This window comes from Tubulanus polymorphus, chromosome 4, assembly GCF_964204645.1.
Source record: "Tubulanus polymorphus chromosome 4, tnTubPoly1.2, whole genome shotgun sequence".
NCBI classification, from domain to species: domain Eukaryota; kingdom Metazoa; phylum Nemertea; class Palaeonemertea; order Tubulaniformes; family Tubulanidae; genus Tubulanus; species Tubulanus polymorphus.
In genome coordinates this window covers 1954743-1981065 of record NC_134028.1, presented here as the reverse complement: position 1 = coordinate 1981065, position 26323 = coordinate 1954743, and the positions used below count along the sequence as shown (strand labels likewise).

The 26323-nt window shown below is 37.1% G+C and overlaps 1 protein-coding gene across 2 annotated transcripts; it reads left to right on the top strand.

Annotated features, from left to right (window-relative positions):
* The first annotated feature begins 258 nt into the window (after positions 1-258).
* Positions 259-25095, top strand: LOC141903207 (bifunctional 3'-phosphoadenosine 5'-phosphosulfate synthase-like). 2 transcript variants are annotated; one of them, XM_074791261.1, is made up of 13 exons: positions 259-759; positions 1523-1594; positions 18543-18657; positions 20431-20666; positions 20911-21049; positions 21137-21369; positions 21486-21597; positions 21754-21959; positions 22064-22195; positions 22274-22403; positions 22484-22626; positions 22775-22900; positions 22984-25095. In XM_074791261.1, the coding sequence occupies exons 1-13, from the start codon at positions 730-732 to the stop codon at positions 23218-23220; spliced, it is 1911 nt and encodes a 636-aa protein (XP_074647362.1). In that variant the 5' UTR covers positions 259-729; the 3' UTR covers positions 23221-25095. The 2 variants fall into 2 exon arrangements, with proteins under 2 accessions (XP_074647362.1, XP_074647363.1); XM_074791262.1 differs by lacking the exons at positions 259-759; positions 1523-1594; positions 18543-18657 and adding an exon at positions 19056-19141.
* Positions 25096-26323: the final 1228 nt, after the last annotated feature.

Sequence of the window (26323 nt, the reverse complement as noted above, 5' to 3'; positions counted from 1 at the left end):
CTGCATTCACAGTCCGGCAACCAGTCTATCAAGTCTGATAATAGTTCTATGATAATAGTCATCAATTTTTCGTATTCAATAAGCGAGTAATAAATATCCGATCCTAAATCATACATTTTACAGGCATTTGTAGTCGGTCCTTTTGTAGTCAATTATTGGTAAACTCGGTAGTTTTACGATCAGTTGAATTGAATTGGTGAACTGGGTTTCGCGGATTGCAACTAACCATAAGGAAATTCCAAATTTGGGAAATCCCACCCCCGGGTTTTTGGTGTTTTTGTACGTCGTATTCGTGGAAGACCGCCGAATATAAAGACAAGAAGACGTGTGCAGGAGATATATATCATATTTAATAACCCAATGAGCTGAAAGGCTCCTTCCTGTGAGTGTTGTATCGTGACGTATTCCAGTGAAACCAGCCTTTTCGTCCATATTTACGGCTGTTGTTGTGTGGACACCGCCAATCGCCATACTATACTGTACTGCTACTGTGTGTTAGTAGTTGGCAGCTGCTGCCAGTGCTATACCCACAAGTTCGATTTAAGTTGGAAGTTACAGATTATCTAAAAACAAGTTCAAAAGGAACTTATACCATACACGACACATCACGAAACACTGCCACTGCCATTATATAACCTAGCCTAACCCTATCGCCCATAAGTTATAACTACAATTGTTTTTCTGGTGGACTTTTCCAATAAGCTTCATCTAGTTTGTACTACTGCAATAATGGATATGGAAGTTAAGAAACGCAAGTTGGTAAGATGACCCTTCAAACACTTCGTCCAGAAATACAAACAAAATAGAGAAACAGCTGTTCATCTGATAGGCCGATCGATGATTGATAAATAAGTGAATTAAAACATCAAACTAAGTGTCCATCTCAATATTTCTATAGGCCTGTATGGTTTTGATTAGTTTATATCCGGGCTGTTTAGGGAGCTATGGAGGTTTAAAGATTATCTCCGCTTATATCTGGGCATCTGTCGATTAAAAGCCCTATCAAGCAGCTTTATCAGATAAAACCAGTCAATTAAAATCAGCCGCCATTTATTTACAGTGCTTTGATGCTGTCTCGTGGATCTAACAAATTTTTTTTTATACGTGCGAATAAATCAGTTGCTATGGAATATGAAAATTACATTTTCACCGACTCAAAGATTTTTTCTGGTTTATTAATTTTTCGAAACTCTTCAAAACTGTGGTGAACGATTTGAGGGATCTTTAACATAAAAAAAAACAGTATCTCTGTAATTGATTTATCAGGATTTAATTTTTATGACTGGTTGCGGAAATGCTCGTACTGAGACCTTTATAACCTAAATCGGGAGATTTTCAGCACATATTTGGTCGAATGCTGTGATCTATTTTCAAACTTTTTTTCAAAAGTATCTTGAAAATGGCTCAAAGCATTCTGCTGTATTAGACAGTCACTCTACTGAGAAAACCAAAATGTTTGGTTCGTTAACGTATTTTCAATGAAAACTGCTTTAAAAAATTGTGACTGAAATTTGTTTCCTAGTTGAATGATATCTACGATAAAGAAATCTTGAATGGCCCAGATGAAAATCAAGAAAAACAACCAACTTTACATGTAAGTAAGTTATTAATATTAGTATAGTACCATATGTGTGACATTATTTCAGTTCAGGGCCAGTGTTAAACTTGTATAAGTCGGATTGGTCTAAATCAGCCAAAATAATGAGGTCCAGAATTTTATATGGAACCTTTACTCATTCATACAGAAAACAAACTGAACTTAGTATCGAACTCACGAACGATATCAATCCGCTATGCGCAGGTTTAATACGGTTCTAAGAAATCATTTCTTAGAACCAGTTTCAAATGAATCAAATTTGTATTATTTTTTTGTTTTCTGTAAGTCGTTACGTTTATTTCTATCATTCCATTTTTGAATACCTCGATCGAACACAAAAAACCACACATTTCATCGCCACGTAGCCCCATCAATATATGCTAGTATTCTATAGATTCAATTTTATCAGACATCTAGTTTTTCTTTTGTGAAAACAGCTGTGCTATGAAAGTTTGTTATCAGACATAACAAGCTAGTGTGTGTAGAATTCTAAGAATGTTCTTTTTTGATGTTTCGATCAACTTGGGATATTGAAATATGTATCATATTTAATAACAGAATATCCATTCTAAATTCGATATATTTCCCTATATTTTAGAACAATTGTTTTGTTTGTAATTCGATTCGATTTTGGTCGTTGATCTCAAATTTGAAAATGTCGACCACAGTTTAACTCTCTAATTGATACATAGAAAGCCTTTAATCAGAATCAGCAGCATTCTATTATCTATTAGTGCTTACACAATCTAATGAACCTCTTCAATACATATAATTTGTATAAGTCCGTGTAATTATTGCCTCAACTTTCAACAGTAATCATTTCAGTTATAAAGTGTAATTTCTATTTCACATGGGACATCGTTATCATATTGCTTTGCTTGTTTGGCATGACGTCCTTTTCCCAAATGAACATTATTGCTCGAGTAAGTAGCTGTATCCAGTTATATCAGTAAGCGAAAGAACTGACGAATTGCTGACTATGTTATATGCAGGGCCCAGTTCGACAGTTGTGAGTATAAGTTAGTTCATTTTCAATGAGTTAACTCTAGAGTCAAATCTTAACTCAGAACTGTGGAACTGGACCCAGTAGACTACGCCTGAGTTGGAGCCTATCAACTCGGAGATTCATCCGAGTCCCTATACATAATATGAATTACCAGGGGTTTTTTATGATTTTCATCGCAAGCGCCCCCTAGCGCGTGGCCAGCAATTTACAAATTTCTGACTATGATAGATGAAATATCAAAGATATCCATACCTTTTATGTATTGCCTAATGGCGCTCGATTTTGAAATATCTGACACGAAGTTTGTCGAGTGTGTTTGATAAAGTACTTCAAGACAGCGTCGCGAAGAGCTTCGCGTTGCTTAATTAAATTCTATCTATTTCACGTAGCATCCGTAGAGACTGAATCATCGACATCCGGACTCTATCACCCGCAACAAAGATAACTGACATTCTCACAAATCAATAACCATTCAATATTGTTTCCGACTGATCGAGATACCGATCGTTTAGGGGCCAATAAGTGTTTTGGTAGAGTTCGATGTAGAGTTTGATAAGGCGTTTTTGATGGTAAAGTCGATTAATCTCGTAAAGATTCTCAATCGACTTCGCGTTCGGTTCATTTCGCGTATTTTGATTGATGAGAATTCATTAAAATCTGAAATTTCAATCAAACGAAACACTTAAGAAGTTATTACACAAGGCAGAGGTTTGAGAGGTATGAGAGCCAGGTATGAGAGAGGTATGGATTCGTTGATGTTGTTCACCGATGATTGTTGGTCCCGCTTACAGCTGTTCGCTATGTTCCGTATATACCACAAGGCACTCATTGTTTAACGATGAGGGTTTTGTAATTACTTGACATGATAGTTGTTAGCAGCCATCTGGTGCAGCCCTGGTGCTATGTATTTAAGTCCCATTAAAATATGATACGTTATAATCATATTCATTATGTAAACTGCTTTAGGTAATAATTTCTGTAGAGGTATTCATTTGAACTAGTGCGAGTTGTTAATGCTGCTAAAGGCGGCTGCTATTCTTGAAATTCTTGAAAGTTCTATGTTGAAACAATTTCACAACGCAAATGCTTAAAAATGGTATATTTCACTAATTTGAAAATAAGATATTTAGCTTTATGTCAAATGCATTAATCCATATCTGTATCAATTTAACAGTGTTGAAAAGGTCCCACACTCATCTATATGTACATCTAACTAACTAGGAGTTGTAGAATCATGGAATAGGACTTTTCCATTACCCTGGTATATTGCTATATATTTAGTTTAATTCATGAATCAATTTTATGATTTATGAATTAAAGCGTTTCTGACTCATCATTTTGCAGTTTTATATCGATGACAGTTCAAATGATATGAATCGCAACCTGTTGTCGTTTGACGCTTCTGCTCTGTTGATTATAGATTTGGAAACAAATGTCCAGTTGTCATAAACTAACGTATTAGTCGTTCATTTGTTCAAAAGCTGTCTAATGAAGCTGAAATTTGTCTTTTGAAACGGTAACAAGTGTCACTGCCAGATTTCGGATATATCCACGTTTAGATTTCTGTATAATTGGTGCAACATATTCCACTGATAAGTCAGACAAAGATGAGGCATCGGAATATCAAAATTTTGCTAGTTAAATGAGAATTATAGGATAATGATATTATAAGATGATTCAATGTGCTCGCGTTCACTGAACACTTTGAACTGAACATTAAGAAATTTGATAATTTCGTTATCGATATCATCAATTGAATTGTACTAGTGTTAAGTTTATGAGTTCCCTGTGGTAATTTGAAGCCGTTGTTATATTTCAGATATTGAGAGTAGAATTTTGGAACATTAGATAGAAATGTAATTCATTCCTGTAAGCGTTGACAAGCTTGACATGGATGTGTGTATATAGCAGAGGATGGAAGAGAATGAAAAGCTATTTTCAGAATATGACTGATCAAAACAGATCAAAAACTATCTTCTACTAATCAAATAATCATCTACCAATTACTTGAAACAGCATTAATCTTAATCTGAGAGTGCTTTTATAGAAACTCTGCCACCTAAAGTGCTATTAATCACCAAATGGATCGGACAGCAATAGGCCTTACGAGGCTTCCATTGGTCCGTGACATCAATGATGATGATGATGTTGATATATTTTGGCGAGCATCGGTCAGTACTTCTCAAAGTCTATAGTATACGTATTTGTGATAAAGGGAGATATATGTATTTATTGAGAGGATGTAAATGATAATGTAAAGAATGATGACAGCTCACTCACTCGCGCGCTGTACGATCAAATTAAATTCCATCGCTGATCCATTTGCGATCGCAGCAGCTGGCTCGGTGGTGACTGCGAGTAGTTGATTGGCTGTACGGCTAGCGAGTTGTCGCAGGACTTCAGCTGGTGTGCCACCGACGCATTGACCAACTTACCAGTAACTATTTCAAGCCCGCCAAGAATTAATCGTATTTTGCCAGGCTGCCTCGCGTCGACCGACTGGAATTTTATATTCGATAAAGAGAAACTAATATTTGGTCATCGGAATTTAATTACTATCATCGTATTTGACTACGACAAATTAATTTGAAAAACGAGAAATCGATATATAAACAAACTATTATGTCTAAAATAACGAACAACGGTGAACATGTTGAAATGCCCGACCCGTACGGAATCAGGAAGGTAATTTTCATCAATTTCGATAATTCTTAGTATTAGAAACTATTTTTTTTTCTTTCAATGTGTCTTAAGTTTTTACGAGAATTGTTTATTTTTTACGGTATATATCTATATGTTTAGATCATTAACTGATTTCGTGGTATGATTAATTCATTATCGAACCGTTTCGAACGCTATTTTCTGTAAATTTTTCCATTTAATTGACATCAATTCGACTGGAATTTGCATCACAAATCTTCGATTTGCATATGAACCGAATCATACAAATTAATCAAAGCAGAATTTGCATGAAATCACCTTTTAGATGAATATAGATCCATTCATCGCGACGAGCATCAGGAATTCTATGCATGGCTTAGTCTGAAACAAGATTTCTTATACTTGGTGCACTTTGTTATACTGACGGTGCACTGCGGTGTAGATGGTGCACTGCGGTGTAGATGGTGCACTGCGGTGTAGATGGTGCACTGCGGTGTAGACGGTGCACTGCGGTGTAGACGGTGCACTGCGGTGTAGATGGTGCACTGCGGTGTAGATGGTGCACTGCGGTGTAGATGGTGCACTGCGGTGTAGATGGTGCATTGCGATGTAGATGGACTGATGGTGCAGTTTTAGTCTCAACGCTCTAGTCAAACTGGAGTTTAGCATATATGAATAATTTTAAGGTTATAGTTGGTTTAAAACCTGAATAATTGTATACATCTCATTCATTCATCTATGGATTAAGTGAAAGCATTCAGAAAAGCAGTTAAATCCTGATTTGTATTCATACAGTTTACTAGCAGTCAGGTGCATATTCTATAGATTTATCGTCCATCCGGCAACACGTTGTTTGTAGCCTTTCGATGACCACTGACATCTCTCTCCCCCGGCCGTACCCGTAAGAGAAAACTTATGCTTTCACAAAATCTGATGTCTGGCTTTTTTCGCTTCTTTAAGCGCAATAACCTTTGAAATAGTATCACAAGACGCTGCGCGTGGTGATGTTTAATAATGAATAATTACACTATTATATATAGTAATAATCAATCGTAATTATGTAATTATAAATGATTATGAGTTTGTAGTTAGTTTAAACCCTGTATAATTGTATATATCAGATTCATTCATCTAAGGATTCTAGTGATGCAACAGGGATAATGGCTACATTCAGGTACATATGAAATATGGCGTTTTCTGGAAACATGAAATTATTTTTCCGAATGCCGGATAGATTATGGGTAATTTGGAACGGAGCATAAGCTTTTTATGAAAACGAGCGTTCGCTGATTTTCAGATTTATTTCACATTAATATTGTTTGCGTAGGCTGACAGGTGTACAATTCAAAAACAGGAAATAAGTCATAGGACCGAGGCAGTTAGTTAAATGATGAGGGTCTCGTGATGTGAAATTCACCAAAAACGAGACAAAATTAACCGCATCATTAATAAGAATGATGAACAATTTTGGTTGATGAAATTAGATGTACCATTTCTGAAAAGCATCCATATAATACCATAGTCGGTCTAATATATATCGTAGAGGCTATTGGACAAGTCTCTCAAGACCCCCCCCCCCGATTTGTCCCAGATTTTAAAGTATAAAATGCAAGGGATATTGATTTGTTGTCACCTAGTTGGTTAATTTTGATAATAATAGAGAAGGAATTCATCATTTCCTCACCTAATTTGTGATAATACATGAATACTGTAGAAGCTGGGTGAAGTTAGTGTATCATTTCCATTCATCAGCAACAGTAATAATTACAGACCAAGAGTGCTGCGCGTAAATACTGTACAGTCACTGACGTTTCTGTCATCTATGCGTCGACTAACCACATCAAAGAAGTTCTCTCTCTTCCCCTCTCTCTCTAGTCTTGAAAATAATTTCCTGCCCCAAAAGAATGATTTGTAATTAATCTTCAAAAGTTTCCCCTAAGAAGATAAAGAAGTTATTGATCAGAATGGCGGCATATTTTTGTCACCTCACTCGGTTTATCAATCTGTGAATGTATGCTCATATACACCAGTCTGTTACTGCGTGTTATTTTCTAAGCTCGGTTATTCCATAGAAACTGTTGCTTCCTCAGCGTCGTCAGACTTGATTGTCGGTGATATTAGCTTCGGTTAACGTGATTTCTATGGATCGCCCGGTCGTACCCGTAAGAGAAAACTTATGCTTTCGCAAAATCTGATTTCCGGCTTTTTTTCGCTTCTATAAGCGCAATAACCTTTGAAATTGTATGACAAGACGCTGTGCGCGACGATGTTTAATAACGAATAATTACAGTCGTTCGATCGGTCTCCGTCGCGAAGAAAATCTTTTGAAAGTCGCCCGAGGAGCCGAAGCTATTCAGTCGTTGAAGACTTATCAAAATATCAACGAAGTTTCAAGCGAAGGTAGATGAAGCGACTAATGCCCATTCTTCAGATTTATCTCATCTTTTTATAGAATCAATGCTCGGTGATTTATGGAAACCAGTGCTGAAAATCTCTTTGAAATTGGAATGCTCCGATTAATGCTGTCCATTATCTGTGGTGCCACATTTTTTACCCGTTGACACTTTCTATGCATTTAGAAATTGCGTCTGCCGATTGCTCGGTTAATGTTACCGCTCGGAATTCGCTTAGTCAAAATTGTCGATCTTTCGCGATAGATTTCACCCTCAGTCGAGTCATGATCGAACGCAATTTGTAACTGTTAAAGATTGCGAAGTTTTTTGTGGCTTTTAGAATTTGCTTTTACTGAAATTAGAGATTCTTCCTCGAGGCGATTCGTAAAGATAAATTAACTTCAAAATGATCGTCGATTGTAAAGAGACATGGAACCCGTAAAGATGCGGGATGAAAAATGACGAAAACCTCGCGGCGTTTACCCGCATCACTGCTACTGAATGCGCGGTAGGTATGTTTGTCAAGTATTGACGATCAGACCTACCACCGTATTGACAACGTGCGATGATGATATGATCTATACGCGTACTGCTCGGGTTAGGGATGAAGTCGACGTATGAATTTTGATGAGAACGTTTTACAGAACGATTCCTCGACAGCCGATGAAGAAATGTATGCTCTCGGTCTCTGTACATAAACGCGCTGAACGATCATCAGTATATTGACTCGCCTGAAGTGTAAATGTCATACGAGGTGCACGGAATGAACGACTATATTCGAGATCAGCACGAAGAGATGGACGTCCAAAATACAATCGCATACGGTAGTATGTTCAACGACGTAAGTACGCCTGATATCGAATCAAATACTTCAAAACCAGGTTTCTAGATCAACGGTGTTGTGTGAGCATTTTGTGGAGAGTAAATCGAAGTTAGATCAGCGATCACCTGTTCCACTCCTGTTCCACTCCTGTTCCACTCGTAGCGATGTCGGTGCCACGTGTGGAGAGGACAGGACTCTTGTAGATGTTTTGATTATGTTTCTATGGCGACTGCATCCTCTTTTAGTGAAAGCAAGCGCATTACGTGATGAATGATCACGGTTATTGGCTACTTCTCCCTGTCGTCCACTGCTTAGGGGGATAACAACAATATTTTGCGTGACCTGGATGTAAAAAAATGAAGTCCAGACCTGTTTCATAGACTCTGGAATAAAGGTCATATCATAGAGATAAGGTCTCGGTAAAAACCACGAATACTGTTCATAGTGAGTCTCCAAACCAAAGTGCTTAAAACCTTACTTTTGAAAAACTGTAGTAAGGTATTCAAAAAGTGTTTACCATTCACAATATGTCAAAAATGCTTACAAAGTACTTACTTTGTACTATTGGTATCCCAAATTATTTTCTTGGACAACTATGTGTTGTGGATGAGGACGATTAGGTCGAGGGCCAGTCTTAAATGATTAAAAAAGTGTCACAGCATACTTACATTATGCATACTTTAAGTAAAATATCCAAAATTAGCTTAACTAGCGTTTAACATTATCTACTACTGAACTTAGATGATTAGTGTTGTGGATCAGGACGAGGGCTTACATCGCCTTACATCGCTTACTTTTACTATCATAACTGCTTTAGCCTCAGCATTACTTATATGAACTCTAATGAAATTAACCATGGAATTTATTCAGAACTATTTTGAAATGAAGTTAAACAATATGAAACGTGCCTCTTTTTATAGCATTGAAAATGTCCTGAATTAATTTGCTATGAATATGATATGATAGCAATTCGAACAGCTGTTCGTCATTTATGAGCCAGTATTGAAGACCCGTGCAATTAAATTAATAATTACGTTGTGACTGGGAAAGACTGGTGCACAAATTTAAAACATAGGTTCTATTGGGTCGATTGGATAATGGTGATCAGTCTGCCTGACGGAGTCACGTCGGCAAAATATCATAATATCTAACATTGAAATGTGCAACAGAGAATCATCAAATATTCTCTTGAATTATGCATTTCATGTATTCCAGGTCAAAAGTTCTGGGGTCAGTTGCTCAAAAGTTGGTTAAAGATAACCAGCCGATAGATACCATAGTAACAATGAACTTTCCATTGTCACTATGTCAACTATCCACTGGTTAACTCTAACCAACTTTTCAGCAACTGGCCCCTGGTATGAAATCAACACAATAAATCCATGAGTGAATGTATTCATTAAGTAGTATGCACAGAGCTCAATTAATCTTATTTGACTTGTACTTTAATTGATATCCATCGATTTTCTGGAAGCTAAACAATTTTCGCTTTGATTTATTTGCTTTTCTCTAGTGCAGCTGTTTTTTCATTCAGTTCTTTTTTTGTTTGACAGCGGCATATTGAAAAATAACGCCAAACCTGCCTATATACACCCGTATATAAACACACCTTTGTATGATTATAACATGTGGTCCGATTCAGATAATCATTAAATACCTATATGTACGATGAATTTCACTAGTCTGGATCACATCGAGAAGATTTAGCCCAGTTCAGGCCCGAGTTTGGCGCTTGCAGGTTCACACGTAGACCACTCACTGGTTTCGAAACAGCAAGACGAGTCACTTCCAAAACCAGCATCCGCTCGGAATTATTTGGCTCGGGCCTCTGGTCTGGGTCAAACAGGCACGGGCCCATTTCACTAGGCTGGATCACATCGAGAAGATTTAGCCCAGTTCAGGTCCGAGTTTGGCGCTTGCAGGTTCACACTAAGACCACTCACTGGTTTCGAAGCAGCAAGACGAGTCACTTCCAAAACCAGCATCCGCTCGGAATGATTTGGCTCGGGCCTCTGGTCTGGGTCAAACAGGCACGGGCCCATTTAGCACGCTTGTCCATACTTGGCCTGGGCCTAATCTAGCGTGAGCTAAAAACGCTTCTGTGATCGCACCTCATATAAGTGAAGATTCATCTGAAGCAGAGAATTGCACAGATTGTTGCCTGTTAGTTCAAACATGCACTCTGTTTAATGTCCATGGCTCAAATGATCACATCTTCTCTTAGAAATATAAGGATACATTTATTCAGTGACATTCATTAATATCATTGTGACTTTATTCAAATACTGAAAGATTATTTCACAAAAACCGATATGAGCTGCAAGGTACAATGCGTATATGTGAAGGCAGTGGTGCTGTGTACGGTCTCAGCACTGTTGATAACGTATTGAATCCTGTCAGAAGTTAAGCCTGTTGACGTCGATCGGAGGAATGTGAAGTATCGATTCGCGGTGTTATCACCTTCGAGCAGAAATCATCGAGGGACGTTTCGACAACGGGTAACTACGATGACGAATCAGATATTTCTCTCTCTGTCCGTTCTCTCACTCGGTGCCGTCTGTCCGTGTGGAAGCTTTGCTCGAGTGAATTCCAGTGTGTAAACATTCTATCAATATTTCATCGCCATTCATTATTAACACTAACGACTTTTTCTCTGATAGAATCTTCGGATTTGTCTCATGTTATGTTCAATATTCCGGAGAGAGAGAGAGACATTTTCCAGATTGTTCTGGTTGTGCGGGTCATTACTTGAAAGATCAATTCTGGTCTTTATCTTTGACAACTGGCTTTAATTCTTCCACGTCCAAAATGATGCGCTCCTTTTGGGATCTTAGTAACTTTCTGAATTCATCTACATCTATGAAATTGCTAAAACCCGACCCACATGATGCAGGGAGACACAAAATCAGGAGACAGAAAATATTTTCTGAGCGCTTCCCTGCGTCATGTGCATTTACTAGAAACAAGAAAATGGTTTCGGGAAACAATGTTTCCGAGATCAAACGTATTTGATTCTGTGTTTCCATGTTTCCCTGTGTTTAAATCGTGCTTCTCGCTGAATCTATCAAATCGGTGAATTTAAATTGATTGACAATTTCTTTTTTGAATTGTCACTAGCTCAGTAATGTGGTCGTATAATCGAGCTCGATTACTGCTGTATGCTGCTGACTGGTGTTTAGTAATGGGTTGAATAATGCATCACTTGTTCTAGTCTAATGCCGCACATAGATGATCTTATTAATATTTTACCTGAAGACAACTTGCTATCAATCTATCGTTAGATCGCCCGCGGTGTCGTATCCCAGCCTCGTGTAAGCAGTTATAAACATCGTGATGGAATGCTGTTTTAATCAGTATAGTGAAGCCCTGATGACATATGTTGTGTCAACATAGATTACCCTTGAAATTAAAGTGTATCTGTATTCCTAGTGTCCCTACTAACTAACTAAGAATAGCTTCTAATTGATACTCTTGATTCAGAAATGTAAAGTTTGATAGCTACGCCGCAATGGTAGGAAAACTGCATGTTTTGCTCATGCATGTATCAAATTTAGAATTACCGTTATGCGAAAGATTAAATAAACAATAAATTGTCAGAAATTCGGCTATCAAAACATGAGACTTGACTACACTAATTATCATAAAGTAATATTTACCGTTGTCCTATTATTCTTGATATTCTGGAAGTAGGAACGGAAATTTGATTATCAATCATCGAAATGTTAGAGTTCTCGTCTGACTTATGTTCTCGCATTATTTTCGAGCAGGTCCCTGATTACGAAAGAAGAGGTGACTGATTATAGGTTTGTGTGACTGTCTGATCGATTGTGGAGGACATTACCCGAGTATTCAGCTCGATAAAATAGATTCATCGTTGTCCATGATTTATCATGGTTTCACGATAAGAGATTCTTTTGTTATTCATGAATGATCGAATGACTGAAGTTTCCGTGTAAAAGATGCCCGAGCAAAGAAAATAACGGAAATCCGAGAGATGCTCGTATTATCAGTTTAAGCTTCAACGATATGCGAGTATCACATGCGTGTTTGTTTCATAAGATGAGTCCCTCGAGGAGAGTCAAAAGGGGGGCATTTTGTTAATTTGTGCAGTCGTGTCCATAAAATTTCAAAGCCCCTGAAAACCAGTGGAGGCTAGAAGAATGTAATCTTTGTGAATTTTACAAAGGAAGATTAACGAGCCTGGATGGTCTAGTGGGAAGAAACTGCTCTAGAAATATGCAGGCCCAGGGTTTGGGTTCAAAAGAATAAATTAAAAGATACTTATGGACAAAGGTTTCACCGCAGGGATCTTACAGCGAGCGTTCTGAAGCCAAACAACCCGAGGGACACTCTCACTAACGCATTCTTTTGAACAACAAAAAATTAATGGAAAACAGAAAATTCTCAACGTTTTTTTACTACAGAAATTCTATTGAATATTAAGGTAGCTAAAGCACGTAATTTTATAACCGATCCTGTTATTTTTCAGTAATCTATATCTATCTCTAATCAATATACAGTTATCTATTGTTGATATAGTAGAAATCCATATAAATAAATGTGTGTATCGTGTCACTCAACGTGTGACGTCACTCTATAAACTGTGTATGTCATCTGGTATCACGATATTAGCCTCGGGTTTGTTGTAAGAGAATCACCTGCGGCATTTGATTCGCTCCGTCCCGCTGCCATGTCGTTGTATCATATTCAGGTTAGTTCAATTTTTTTCTATCCCGAGCGATTATGATTTCGAATGAATTTAAATGTAAAAAGTTTCTGAGATTTCAACAAAAAAACCACTAAAAAGTACGAACATTAAGAACAAAATATTATTGAATCATGTATTATCATAATATATCATATATATATCTGATGTTTGGTGTAATTACCACAGCTTGGCTCCTTTAGATTTGAGGGGAAAAATTCCAATATCAAGTCTAAAGTAAGGGGGATGTGTATCATTTATGAATGGTCAAGTTATTAGTGAACAAGTTATCAAAGGATTTTGGAAGAGCATTTTTGTTATATAGATACATGAGTTTTGCCCTTTTGAAAATTGGTGATGTCTTATAAATAGTCTGAAAAGGGAAGACATGTGTTCCAGATAATGGCTTATTAAACTTATCTACTCGTGATTATGGGTAAGTTCTAATTATGCGCGGAGGTCAAACGCGGTCAAATATTGAAACGAGCAGTTTGGACGCTTGGACATTGGGAAGGGGGTCACAAAAATGATTTCAGATCTACACATATCAGAAAATCATATAGCGTAATTTGTATTGCGTTCAGTGCACCAGATGTTTTAGACACTGTCTTCTCCACAACAGGTGGTTTTTTCTACGATCGTAGTTAAGTTAGGGGGCACATGAGCGTATTGTTTTGCCCGATCAGGCGAATTTGTAAATCGCCTGAAAAATTGCTCGTTTAGCCCGTCAAATGGTCATTATTTTTATCAATACGAGTTGAATTGAAGTTTTTCAACCAGAAATTTTGTATTGCAATCATAGAATTTTTCAAGACATTTTTAGATTTTCAATGGGCATCGCAATAGTTTGATGTTATTTCATAATACTTTATTCTCCTTATAGGACATGTTTTTATCAGTCATATGACACAACTCTGATCTAATCCGTATTTGCATTGCCGATAAGAATTGTTTGACCTTTATCCATATATCTCAGGCCTCTGACCGAAAGAACTCAAGGTCAAGAAAATCTAGAAAAAAATTAGGGAAGAACTCGGGGAATTTGACAAATTTTGCAAAATAGCTGGAAAACTCTGGAAATTCGGATATATTATTGACCACACGTTTCTTTATTAGTACTCGATGTATAGGAAATGATTAGATTACCGTTTAAAACAAGAGATTTCTCGGATTTACTCCTGGAATTTTGTGTAATCACATGAAAAAATCAGGGAAAACTCGAGGAATTTGTAAATTGGCGTTCGTCATTACCATCAGATACGAACCCCCTGTGTTATAGAGAAGAGTATGATGAATGTATGTTTCAGTTTTGAAGAGTTTTAAGCCTAGCGCACATCGACACTGCGATTGGAGACAACTAGTTGCAAGGCAGTTTTCGGCGCATGAGAGGAACTGGCTGGATACGATCAGTTGCTTGAATGTGTCGATGTGAGCGAGCTTACGATTGGTAAGGGTCGATCTATCTCCAGTTCCAGCCAGTTGCCCATGTTCTACTTTTGAGCAACTAGTTGTACTCAATCGCAGTCATATCCGTCGATGTGCGCGCTCTGGATCTCGTCGATCGACACGCGCGCCATGCAGTTGCTGCAACTGACCGGTCGTAACTAGATTTCGATGTGCGCGGGGTAATCGTTCTGTAGCAACTAGTTGTCTCCAATCGCAGTGTCGATGTGCGCTAGGCTTTAGGTATCATCGTATTCAGTTGCTGTAACGGTAAACATTCACCTCACTATAAATTACCAACTGCTGTCGAAGCTGTATTATATTACTGTGATCTGCATAGGAATATTGCTGTCATAGTCGGTTAACTCACATTTATTGAACATAAAGCGAATGGATGGATATTATTCATAAACCCTGAAAATGGTATAATTTATCATGATTGAGTATTCTATATGCGGTGCTAGATTCTTATTACCGGACGACTTCAAAAAGCCGTAATTTGTTGAAGGGCTGCGATAATCATTACTCAGCTCTCCGCAATCTGGAGAAATTGATGCACTCAAAAATTCCTCGCGTCGTCGTAGCGATGTGATGAAAGTATTTCCGATCTTTTGACATCGGTATTCGGGAAGCAGGTGCTCGATAACGATTTAGCGTCATTTTTGACGGAAATGAATTTGCGCGCGGGATTCAGTGTTACTGAGACTATGACGTGGGTGTCGGTATCAGTCGTAGAGATTTATGTCTGTCGACCGGTCACTTGAATCCTCACTCCGTCTATATATATTGCTATTTCGGGTACCATCTATCATATGTTTCCGGATGGCTTGCTTTGCTGCGTGGGCTGATTTTACCCCGAGGTGATAGAAATTATTAATTGTTAACAGACACCGGAATAAATGGAACTAATGACGTTTAATTGACTGAAGCCTACAGGGAGGGAGGGGGGATATTTGTCTGAAAAGTAGAAAATGTCATGCGAGAAAATACTGTTGAAATGTTTTTCAATTTCAATCATAAAGTAGCAATGTCGGGGTGTTTATCTAATCAATTCTCAGCAAAAATACAGCTGATAATATATCATATAGTTTCATAGACTTCATCAGTATGCTTCTGAGTATTGTCTGCACAATTTCGCTAAACGAGGAAATGATAAAATGAACTGAAATGGTGTGTGGTTTGTTTGTTCAAATTGCCTGTTCAAATTGCCTCAATCGCAATTATTGAATAGCTGTTTACACGGTTTACGCCGGTTTACCATGGTTGACATACAACATAACAATAATAGATGAAAAGTTGGCAAATTTCTCTCAACTACCTGGCATAGATTTATACCCACTGACTAACTTGCATTCTCAATCACCAGAAAAGTGTAAATTAGCGTTCTTCATCCTATCTTTCTCCCTCCAATGATCAATATTTCTGATCAATTATAGATTTCTAGGTGCCACGTATCTGGAATTGAATCCGTATGATTGTGAAAATCGTCCGCACACAAAAAACTAATCATCGTTTTCTAAGCTGATTTTCGTCGGGATTTTGTGACAATTAATCATGAAATGAATGGAAATACCTAGTATTGATTTGAGATTTATCTCGACAGGTTATTGGTCTCTGCGAATTGATTTCGCAGAGAAATCAATTAATTAGTTTACTAATCAATTTGTAAAGGTCATTCAGCAAAATTTGATGCGAAGGCGTCAAAAGGAAATTATTGGTTTATCCTGCAAATGAGCGTATGAAAAACTAAATCATGTGAATATATCACGGGTATGTGATCCTTATGGAATTTATTGGATTCAGCATGTTATGAAGCATAATATGAGAAAGTTTATTGCAATAAGCCATCGTCAGTACAAGTCTATATCAATACGCAGACAGTTCATCTACAATAGACAGCGACTTATTGGAAATCTAACGTCCTTCGTCCAGATTAACTGCTATTTTGACCTTTATTGCATTCTGGATCCAGTGTGAAGATGGTCACTGATAGTCAATAGGTGTTTAGTTACTACGAATTGTATAATTAATCAGCCAGCTAATGACCTCGGTTATTCACAGATACTGCTAGAAATATATCGGTTCCATTCACTAACAACTTTCCGATATTGTCGGGGATCAGTAGCAGAAGTTGGAAGTCGTGAGATGTTTAGATTATTGTCACTATGTCGAAACATTTAAGACTATAGTCGCAATCGATGAAATATTACCTATGGAATAAGTTTTCCTGAATTTCATCTCCAGGGATTTAATCAAAAATTATTTTGAATAAATCTCTGAAGATGGAAATAAGAAATATATCCGAAAAATCAGTGTAACTGATTATTTTCTGATCATGTAGTAGTGCTGGGTACACATCCATGCGTCTAATCATGATATATTTGTTGTTTTTACCCTTTCGGCTGAATGCAAGTATATAGCAGAGCAACGACGTGTCGAGAATTCAACCAACCGTAACTAGTGATAAATAAAACTCGGCTGAATGGAAATGATATACTTTATTGCGGAATGATATGTCAGTGTTTATAAGCATTTTTCAAGAGTCAATGAATACTCATTTCTGCCATCGACGTCAGAACTACGGGATCGTCCCCGGCAACCGGATTAATCAAGCGGCAACAATGGCAGAAATCTCCAGTCATGTGCGTTCTAAACTGATTGGATCGCAGCCAGTTCGTATTATCATCAAAGTATGGCCATGCTTCGGCAGAAAAATGATTTTATCAATGTCGCCGATGAGAATGATAAAAAAAGTCTACTGTTACATGCATCATATGTTACGAATGTTATTCACTGAAAATTGCAACGAGTTTCTATGATTTTTCGTGCCGATTTTTCCAAGAAATGAGAAAAAAAAATATCAACGTGATGATGAACGATGTTGTCAATACACACGCAATTCGTAGCTTAGATCGCGATGTTTAGTGCATTTTATTCTTCATATTCCCCGTTCCCCTCTTGACGGGAAGTCGTGAAAGTCCCATTGACTCACAGAGAATCACGCGAGTTGGTAATTTACCCTCAGCGATAATATCGCCATGAAATCACTCGTACTCTACTGATGTTGCAACTCAGTGGTAGACGCGATGAGAGCTAGCAACGCCACGCGAGCCTCTCGTAATTACTCAAACAGCGCTGTGACCCTGTAATAGCATCCAATTTTCAATCATTATCAATTTGCAGTCAATTTATCACGGGTCTATTAAACAGTCATACAGTTTGAATTAGTTACGTATATATAAGGCTCGAGGAAGAGACAAAAGTAACCATTAAAGTAACAGTAATTCATGTGACGTATAGAGAGGGGTATATATCTAAGAGTATTGCGTGAGAATGATCAGGGTAAGTAATGATTTATCTATTGATTTAGTTGATCTTGTCTGTCACTGTTATAAACAGTGGGTAAGATTGTGGATTATCAGCTCTCTCCTTTGCTCCCGGCCGGCGCTATCGTTTATTGGTAGTTACGATCACATACAAACAGCTGAGACCCTTCAACGCTATCCCTTAGACATTTGACATATCAATATCGTTTATGTGGCAGCTGATTTAAATTTTATTTTTTTCATATCTTTATTGCACAGATATTTGCAGATGTATAGAAATAATGTCAACATTTGAGAAATAAATGTGACTGATTTCTGAACCGGGTCTTTTTATGTTCTTAAAATGTTTTATTACTATTTTCTAAATATTTCTTTTTCTCGGAGTTTGTTCCATACTAAATCGCTTGACAATATGGCACCATATTTGTCGTCAGTTCTCAGAGAATCTGATCCCATTTTCTGGAGTTTGAAACCGTCATGAGGGTTTGAATAATCCTTCATTAATATCTGAAATTCGACTGATCGTTCGCAAAATTTTATTAAACAATAAATTAATGTTTTTTTTTTCGCTATTTTCATGTTTTGTAGGGAATAAAACGAGCGACGAATGTGACATTCCAATCGCATCATGTATCGCGACATAAACGTGGTCAAAGTCTCGGGCAACGAGGTGGATTCAGAGGATGTACGATCTGGTTTACAGGTACAACATTCAATTACATGTATTTTTATGGATATGAAATCTTTATAATAATATGATAATAATATGTGTCTTATATAGCGCTAAATCCAGCCAGGCTGCTCAGAGCGCTTTACATTTTTCGATATTATTACCCCGGCCAATTTTATACTCTAACATGTATCAGTCATCTCTCCCTGGGGAGAAGTAACACCGAGCTGCTAACAAACGCTCAGGAGTCATCTATCAGGCCAGGTACCCATTTACTCCTGGGTGGAGAGAGGCAATGAGGATAAGTGTCTTGCCCTAGGACACTACGGCAATGTACGGGGTTCGAACCCACAACCTGGCTTACCAGAGTCGACCGCTCTAAGTTTTAAATCTTTAAGTTTTTGTTTAATTTTCAATACTACTGGGAATGAGGTAGCATACTGCAAGTGAAGGATATATGCCATGTTAATAAATAGTCCTCAAGAGCCTCGTCAGTTCTATACAAGCTATACTGATGGTAACATCTGCTTAATGACGTTTAATTGTTGTTTGTGTAAATTGAACTTAGTTACTCATCCATCTTTCAATGAACTGACTTATTTTTCATATTCACAAATGGCATAGTGTTTTTATCATGTTACATCGGGTGAAAGTAGGCTGCAAATATAACAGAAGTTTATATAAATATGTCTACATCATTACTACATGTATGTATAAATGATAATAGACATCATGATTGCTAAAATTAGCGCAATAGCTTGATGTCAACCTGTGACCGACTAGGAAGCTTGATTATGTTCAATGTAAGAAACATTACAGGATCAGTTTAGAAGTCGCAGAAAAAACTTGGATTTCACAATATTCTTGGGGGAGGCCTCTACTTTGCATATAGCTCACGTGTATAATAATGTAAGAACAAGCTACTATAAGTGTTTGAATAAACTATCACTTGCTACGAGAGAAATTATGCGAAGAAAACCATTTTTCATTTGAAAGATTAGAATTCTTTACACGTGGCTGTAACATATGTACCGCTTGAAACATATTGCTGAGTAATTATTTCGCTCGCTTGTCTTATATATGAAATGATCCAATAATCCTTTATGTTAAGTAGCTAGGAATATTGATCAGTTATTTTCATATCAGCTGTTTCTCTTTATAGTACATTTATGGACTATTCAATAGATGCTTTATTGAGGTGCATTCGTACAATAATTGACTCGATGAATACTTCAAAAACTCATTGAAGTTATTTATTATGTCAACTGCTTCTGAAAGGAATTGTAATAATGGCCTTGATTTTTCTGTCAAATATTTTCACCTATATATTTTTTTCTAATGATTGTCTTGGTAAAGAATTGGTATCAAATAGATTAATTGCCACAGCGAGTAACCCATACCAGCAATCATCTTAAATCAATTTCGAATTCTATCGTAGATTAACAGGAAAAATTATATATACAAGTAACAGTCTGTTTTAACGCTGCTGCCATCATTTTTATTGTCACTGCTCACTTAATCTTGAGATTCTTCTGAATGAATTTGCTCGATCGAAATCAAAATCCTAAGGAAATATAATTCTATATAACGCTGCCAGATTTGTTATAATGTCATATATCGCAACAGTGCAATTGCGTACTGTAATGCTTAATGCATATGAAATGATGGCCGATTTTGCGTACAGAGGGGGGAGTTTTATGCATACGTATTAACTTAAATGATCCCTATATCGCAACAGTGACACTCTTAAAGGACTGCGTATATATTCACTTGTTAAAGAATTGTGGATGTTTTTTCTATTTCTAGGATTGTCGGGAGCTGGTAAAACAACAATCTCGTTCGGATTGGAGGATTACCTGGTAACGCACGGTATCCCGGCGTACAGTCTCGACGGTGATAATGTCAGGACGGGATTGAACAAAAATCTAGGTTTCACGTCGGAAGATCGAGAGGAAAATATCAGACGTATTTCCGAAGTTGCCAAGTTATTCGCGGATGGTGGCATTGTGTGTTTGTCTAGTTTTATCAGTCCGTTTGCGAAGGTAAAGAATCTGAAGAACCTCATGTTTCATATGTGCCCTAGTAAGGCTCTCGACCCAATTTTGTAGACACGTTTTAACTTTAGCCCGTGTGGTTAACTCAATGCATTTTCTGAGTTAACCAGTTAACCACCATTTTAAAGTCATTACCAGTCAATAGAATTTTAAATCAATTCCTATGTTTATTACTTTTAGTTGCAAATCTGAGTGTTCTTGAAGTTATTTAACAACTGGTTGTTTTTTTAAGGATCGTGATATTGCCCGTAAATTGCATGAAGATGCCGGACTCACGTTTCTTGAAATCTTCGTTGACGCACCGCTTGCCATTTGTGAAAAACGTGATGTGAAAGGACTTTACAAGAAAGCAAGAGCTGGACTGATCAAAGGTAAATTTCTAGAACATAGAATGAAACACTGTTGAGCGAGTCAAATTAACCTAGATCTATAAAAATACCTCTTTATTATGATTGTAGATTTTACTGGTATCGACTCTGCTTACGAGGAACCGAGCCATGCTGAACTTTCTATCAAAACTGGCGAATTAACCGTAGATGAATGCGTTCAACAGGTGATCAAACTATTACAGGAGAAAGATATAATTCCACTGTCGGCTACGGCTCAAATTAAGGAGTTATTCGTACCCGCGAGTGGAATAGAATCAGCACAAACAGAAGCGGATAGTTTACCAAAATATGAAATTAATAAGGTATGAAACAAATGTGTAATTGAATTGAATAAGCAACAACTGAATTCATCGCATTTGAAAAGTTATCGATAAGTGTCTGCGTGTATTTTTGATTTTGTGTCTTTTGTTTGTTTCAGCTTGATCTTCAGTGGGTACAGGTATTATCTGAAGGATGGGCAACTCCTCTTACAGGTTTCATGAGAGAAAGGGAATTCTTACAATGTCAGCATTTCGGATGTTTACTCGATGGTATGTATCACATAACTCACATATAATCATCATAATTCTGTGACTGCGTTTCTACAATATAACATCGACCATTCAGTTCTCACATTTTGTCATCTTCTATATACCTCAAGCAAATATTTTTTGTTATCTTATAACTTTTGTTATCTCTGTAAATAGGTGGCATATCAAATCAGTCAATACCAATAGTTTTACCGGTGCCAACAGACATCAAAGAGAAATTGGATGGTTGTGCAGCGATGACATTGACATACGAAGGCAGAAATATCGCCATATTGCGTACGCCAGAATTTTATGAGCATCGTAAAGAAGAACGTTGCTGTCGGCAATTTGGTACAAGCAATCCCGGTCATCCTTATGTAAAGGTACGTTTTATATAAGGATTTTCTGAACTAAAAACTATGATTTCATTAGATTTTAATGCGAAAAAATGTCATGTAATGTATGAATGTGTAATGATGTATTTCAGATGGTACTCGAAAGTGGTGATTGGTTAGTAGGTGGTGATCTTGAAGTATTGGAACGTATTCGTTGGAATGATGGTTTAGATGTATATCGATTGACACCTAAAGAACTTCGACGTAAATTCCGAGAACTGGGTGTAAGTTTGTAGGCCTTTTTAGAAGTTTAAATCGTTTGCCTGATATTCTGATTGAGTTTTCGACGTTTGCATTTTTAGGCCGATGCTGTCTTCGCATTCCAACTTAGAAACCCGATTCATAACGGCCATGCTTTACTTATGTCTGATACTAAGCGTCGTCTATTGGAACGTGGCTACAATCATCCTGTATTACTGTTGCATCCACTAGGTGAGACGAGGATTTTCAACTTACTTCACATCTACCGGTAGATAACAAATGTATAAAGGAAATATCGCTTGTATTTGTAGGTGGTTGGACAAAGCAAGATGATGTACCATTACCAGTAAGAATGAAACAACACGATGCTATTCTCAATGAAGGTGTTTTAGATCCTCAATCCACAGTTCTAGCTATCTTCCCTTCACCAATGATGTATGCCGGTCCAACAGAGGTACGTCGAATAATGCTCTTATCGGTCTTTTGTATTTCTAATGAGTTAACTTGATTTAAGGGGCCCTGCTGGATTAAACAAAGTGTTTGAAATTGATCTATAGTCAATTCTAACAAATCTCGTTATGTAATTTTGGTTGCCTTATTAGGTACAATGGCATTGCAAGGCTCGAATGAATTGTGGTGCGAATTTCTACATAGTTGGCAGAGACCCGGCTGGTATGCCTCACCCCGATACTAAGAAGGATTTGTACGAGCATTCACACGGAGCTAAGGTATTCATTGACTTCTAGCAAGAATGATAAAAATCTGTTGTGCATTGGCACCTTATATACGGAATGTTTCTCTTCTTTTTTAGGTACTGACAATGGCACCAGGCCTTCTGCAGTTAGAAGTTATACCGTTCCGGGTTGCTGCATACAACAAACAAAAACAAGCGATGGACTTCTTCGACCCAGAAAAGAAGGATGACTTCCTGTTCATATCCGGAACAAAGATGCGACAGTTAGCTCGCGACGGTGAGAATCCACCGAACGGTTTTATGGCACCGAGCGCTTGGAAAATCATGGTTGACTACTACAAATCGCTACAATAATGATTGTTACTCACTTTTAGGATAATGTATTATTATCATAGGATAGATATTTTAGAATATATTTATTAAAACCTTTAAGAATGTCAAACATCAGCAGATATATAATAGAAACTCTGATTATACCTAAAAATCATACAAAAATCAAGCATTCATTTGCTGCTTTTTGCATTATTTAAGGGTTTAAACCTAGGTTTTCACAGACTAATATGAAAAATTAAACCATGATTTGTATGAATTGTGGAAGTCTGCACAAACCTGGTTTTACATCAAAATAGAGGCATATATTATCTTAGGAAGTTGTTATTTTTAGGTAAGAAAGTGTTGTAAATAATTAAAGGTTAGATTGCAAGATTGATAACTAATCTCGATTTGTTGCTGGTGTGAATCACACCAGTGTTATTAGGAATCTACTAGTCAAAAAATTGTCTTCTACTTGTTTCCCGTGAACGGTATGGGGAAAGTTGATTTTGAACTGAAAATACAGATTTCAACGTGATTGGGGGACATGTCGAATATGGTGCAAGATTTTACTTTTTTCAATGAAGTTCATGTATCTTAAAGAATTTTATTTACAAGTTCTGAAAAATGTTTTTTATTTTTCTGCATACACCATCGTTGGCTATGGAGAGAAAATTCTATTTTCCAAAAAAAAAAATACTGTAAAAAACAGAGTTAAGCATGTTTCAAAGCTATCCACTGTCATTACTGTAGACCAGTTATTTATTTTGGGTTTTTTTTCATTCATTCCATGGAATGTGAATGATCAGAAAGCTTAAGAGCCTCTGGGTTCTGGTCTGATCAGCTGGCTCATATCTTTGTTACTCAAGTCACTGCATGGCTTCCAACTTCTATGAGCTCGAAGGATTAAGCATAATGGCTGAAAGACTGGTAAAAACCAGTATCCGGTAATAATGCATTTACAAATGAACTTGTATGTACTTGTACCACTATACTTGTCTCGTGATATTTACGTAATCATAGATTCAATAAATTCATCTATAACACATGTGCATCTACATTACTTCAATCATAAAAATAAGCAGACTACATGTTAGATAAAGTAGTGGTGTAATTGTTAGGTCCGAATTCATGTGTGTTAATGTGTAGATTAACTAGAACATTCTTAGTCGGGGTTTAAAACTTAACCTAAATTTGAGTAAAACATATTTGTGTGAGTTGAGATTAGATTTTAAAAAGAAATGCTCGCAATACCGGTAAATGTTCAACATTGAATCCATACATGCCTGTAGACTCAAGATTCCACTCAACGAAGGAAGTTCATACACAGCCAAAATGTAATTTCGTTGTCCACACTCTCATTTACGGTGATCGATTGGATTTCTAAAATGATATCGAATTTCAATTAATTTATCGAATGTAGATCACCAAGGAGGGACCACGTATTATACCGATTCCACTCATTGCGAATATGATAACATTTTCATTTCAAAGAGCAGTAGACAGTAAAAGTTCTGAAAGAATATTTGATAATAGAATTATGTAAAAATTACCCAGGTATTTGTGAAAACCGTGGAAGACTATTTAATCGAAATTTATTCTTATTTTCTAAGATCATATCGTAAAAAGAGATGTATCACAGTGGAGTGCCCATTGGGCCAACCTGTTTTACTCGAGGCCAAATTCTTTAATCGTTTTCGAATATATCTATATTTCTGCTTGGTTTCATTTTGGTTCTTTTCATGTATGGTTTGTTTTGATAAATTCTTACTCCTTGGGAAGATTGTACTTAATTTTCACTGTACTATATGTTAAGAATAATAATAGAACGTGTGGACAAAATGTAATCCATGAAGACAGGATTCAAATAGGAAAAAGAAGTGATATATGAATAAATAGATTACACAGTAATCAAAATTCTATTGTTGTTTATTTATTTGTGTAGTGCTCCGTTGGACGAGTTGTGTTCCCAATTCTTCCAGAATGAATCTTAGCGGCGAGCACGGGAACTAATTCAACTTTTTTTATTGTGACGTGTCATGCGAGTAATAGTTGGGCTCGTTGGGTGTGACTTATCGTATACGAAGAGACTCGAACTCGGGCCAGCATATTGCTAGCAAAGCGTCTCCCCAACAGACTTCCATATCTTCGGGTTTCACTATTATATACTCACAAAACAACAACCTTTTGATGGCTAGGTCTAGTTCCATTACGATTACGATATGTGGAGGAAAAATATTACACATATATATTTACCAAACAACATTAAGTGATGAAATTCATTTATTTATTTCAGAAATAAATTGCAACAAACTGCACTTATCAATAAAGACCGCTGTTGGATATTATTGCGGCCACGACTGTAGAAACAAAAAAAGTTTATATATAACTTTTCCCTCAAAAACAAGAAGTGAAGAAGAAAAGGATTAGGATTAGGATTATTAGATTATTTTGATTTGGTGTCTCTAACCCACCACGCCTGCCGGGACCGGGAGCGAAACAGGGGGCCGTTTAATTTTGAAATCGGAAATCGGATACAGATAGTTGTGTGATCGGCGTTCGAGTTTACAGAATTCGGGGATTCATGAGTACTGCGTCAGACACGCGAAGCGATGGATCATTCTCAAACCGCCGGAATAGCGGGTCGCCCGGAATTGCATAAATCGCAAAATCTAAATTACTTTTAGGTTTGTTATTAATCAATGTATGTTTTGCAAAGTTTATCATTACAATTAAGAATTTAAGAATTTTGTTTATGAAGTGACCGAAGGTAAATGACGTGCATTTGGTTTCTTGACAATTATAAAACCCAAGCGTGCTTTATATATAATGTTGTCGTGAAATCCCCTAGCGAAAATCAGGGTGCATGCTCACCCAGTCGTTCCAGGAGAATATGCCCCCGCGTCTAGGCGGACCTAACTACTGTGTCGACAGCGCTCTCGGGTTTCACGATGCCCTTTATTAAACCTGGCCCTGTTTTGAAAAATGGGCACCGTCTTTGAAAAAGGATTGATACTTTAAACGAATGATCCAGTAAGCTTATATCGAATAAATCGCTTAATAACAGGTCATTAACAAACTTAGCTGGACTAGTTGCCAGCAAATCGTTTGCCAAATATTTCATTTTCATTTTCAAACTCATTCG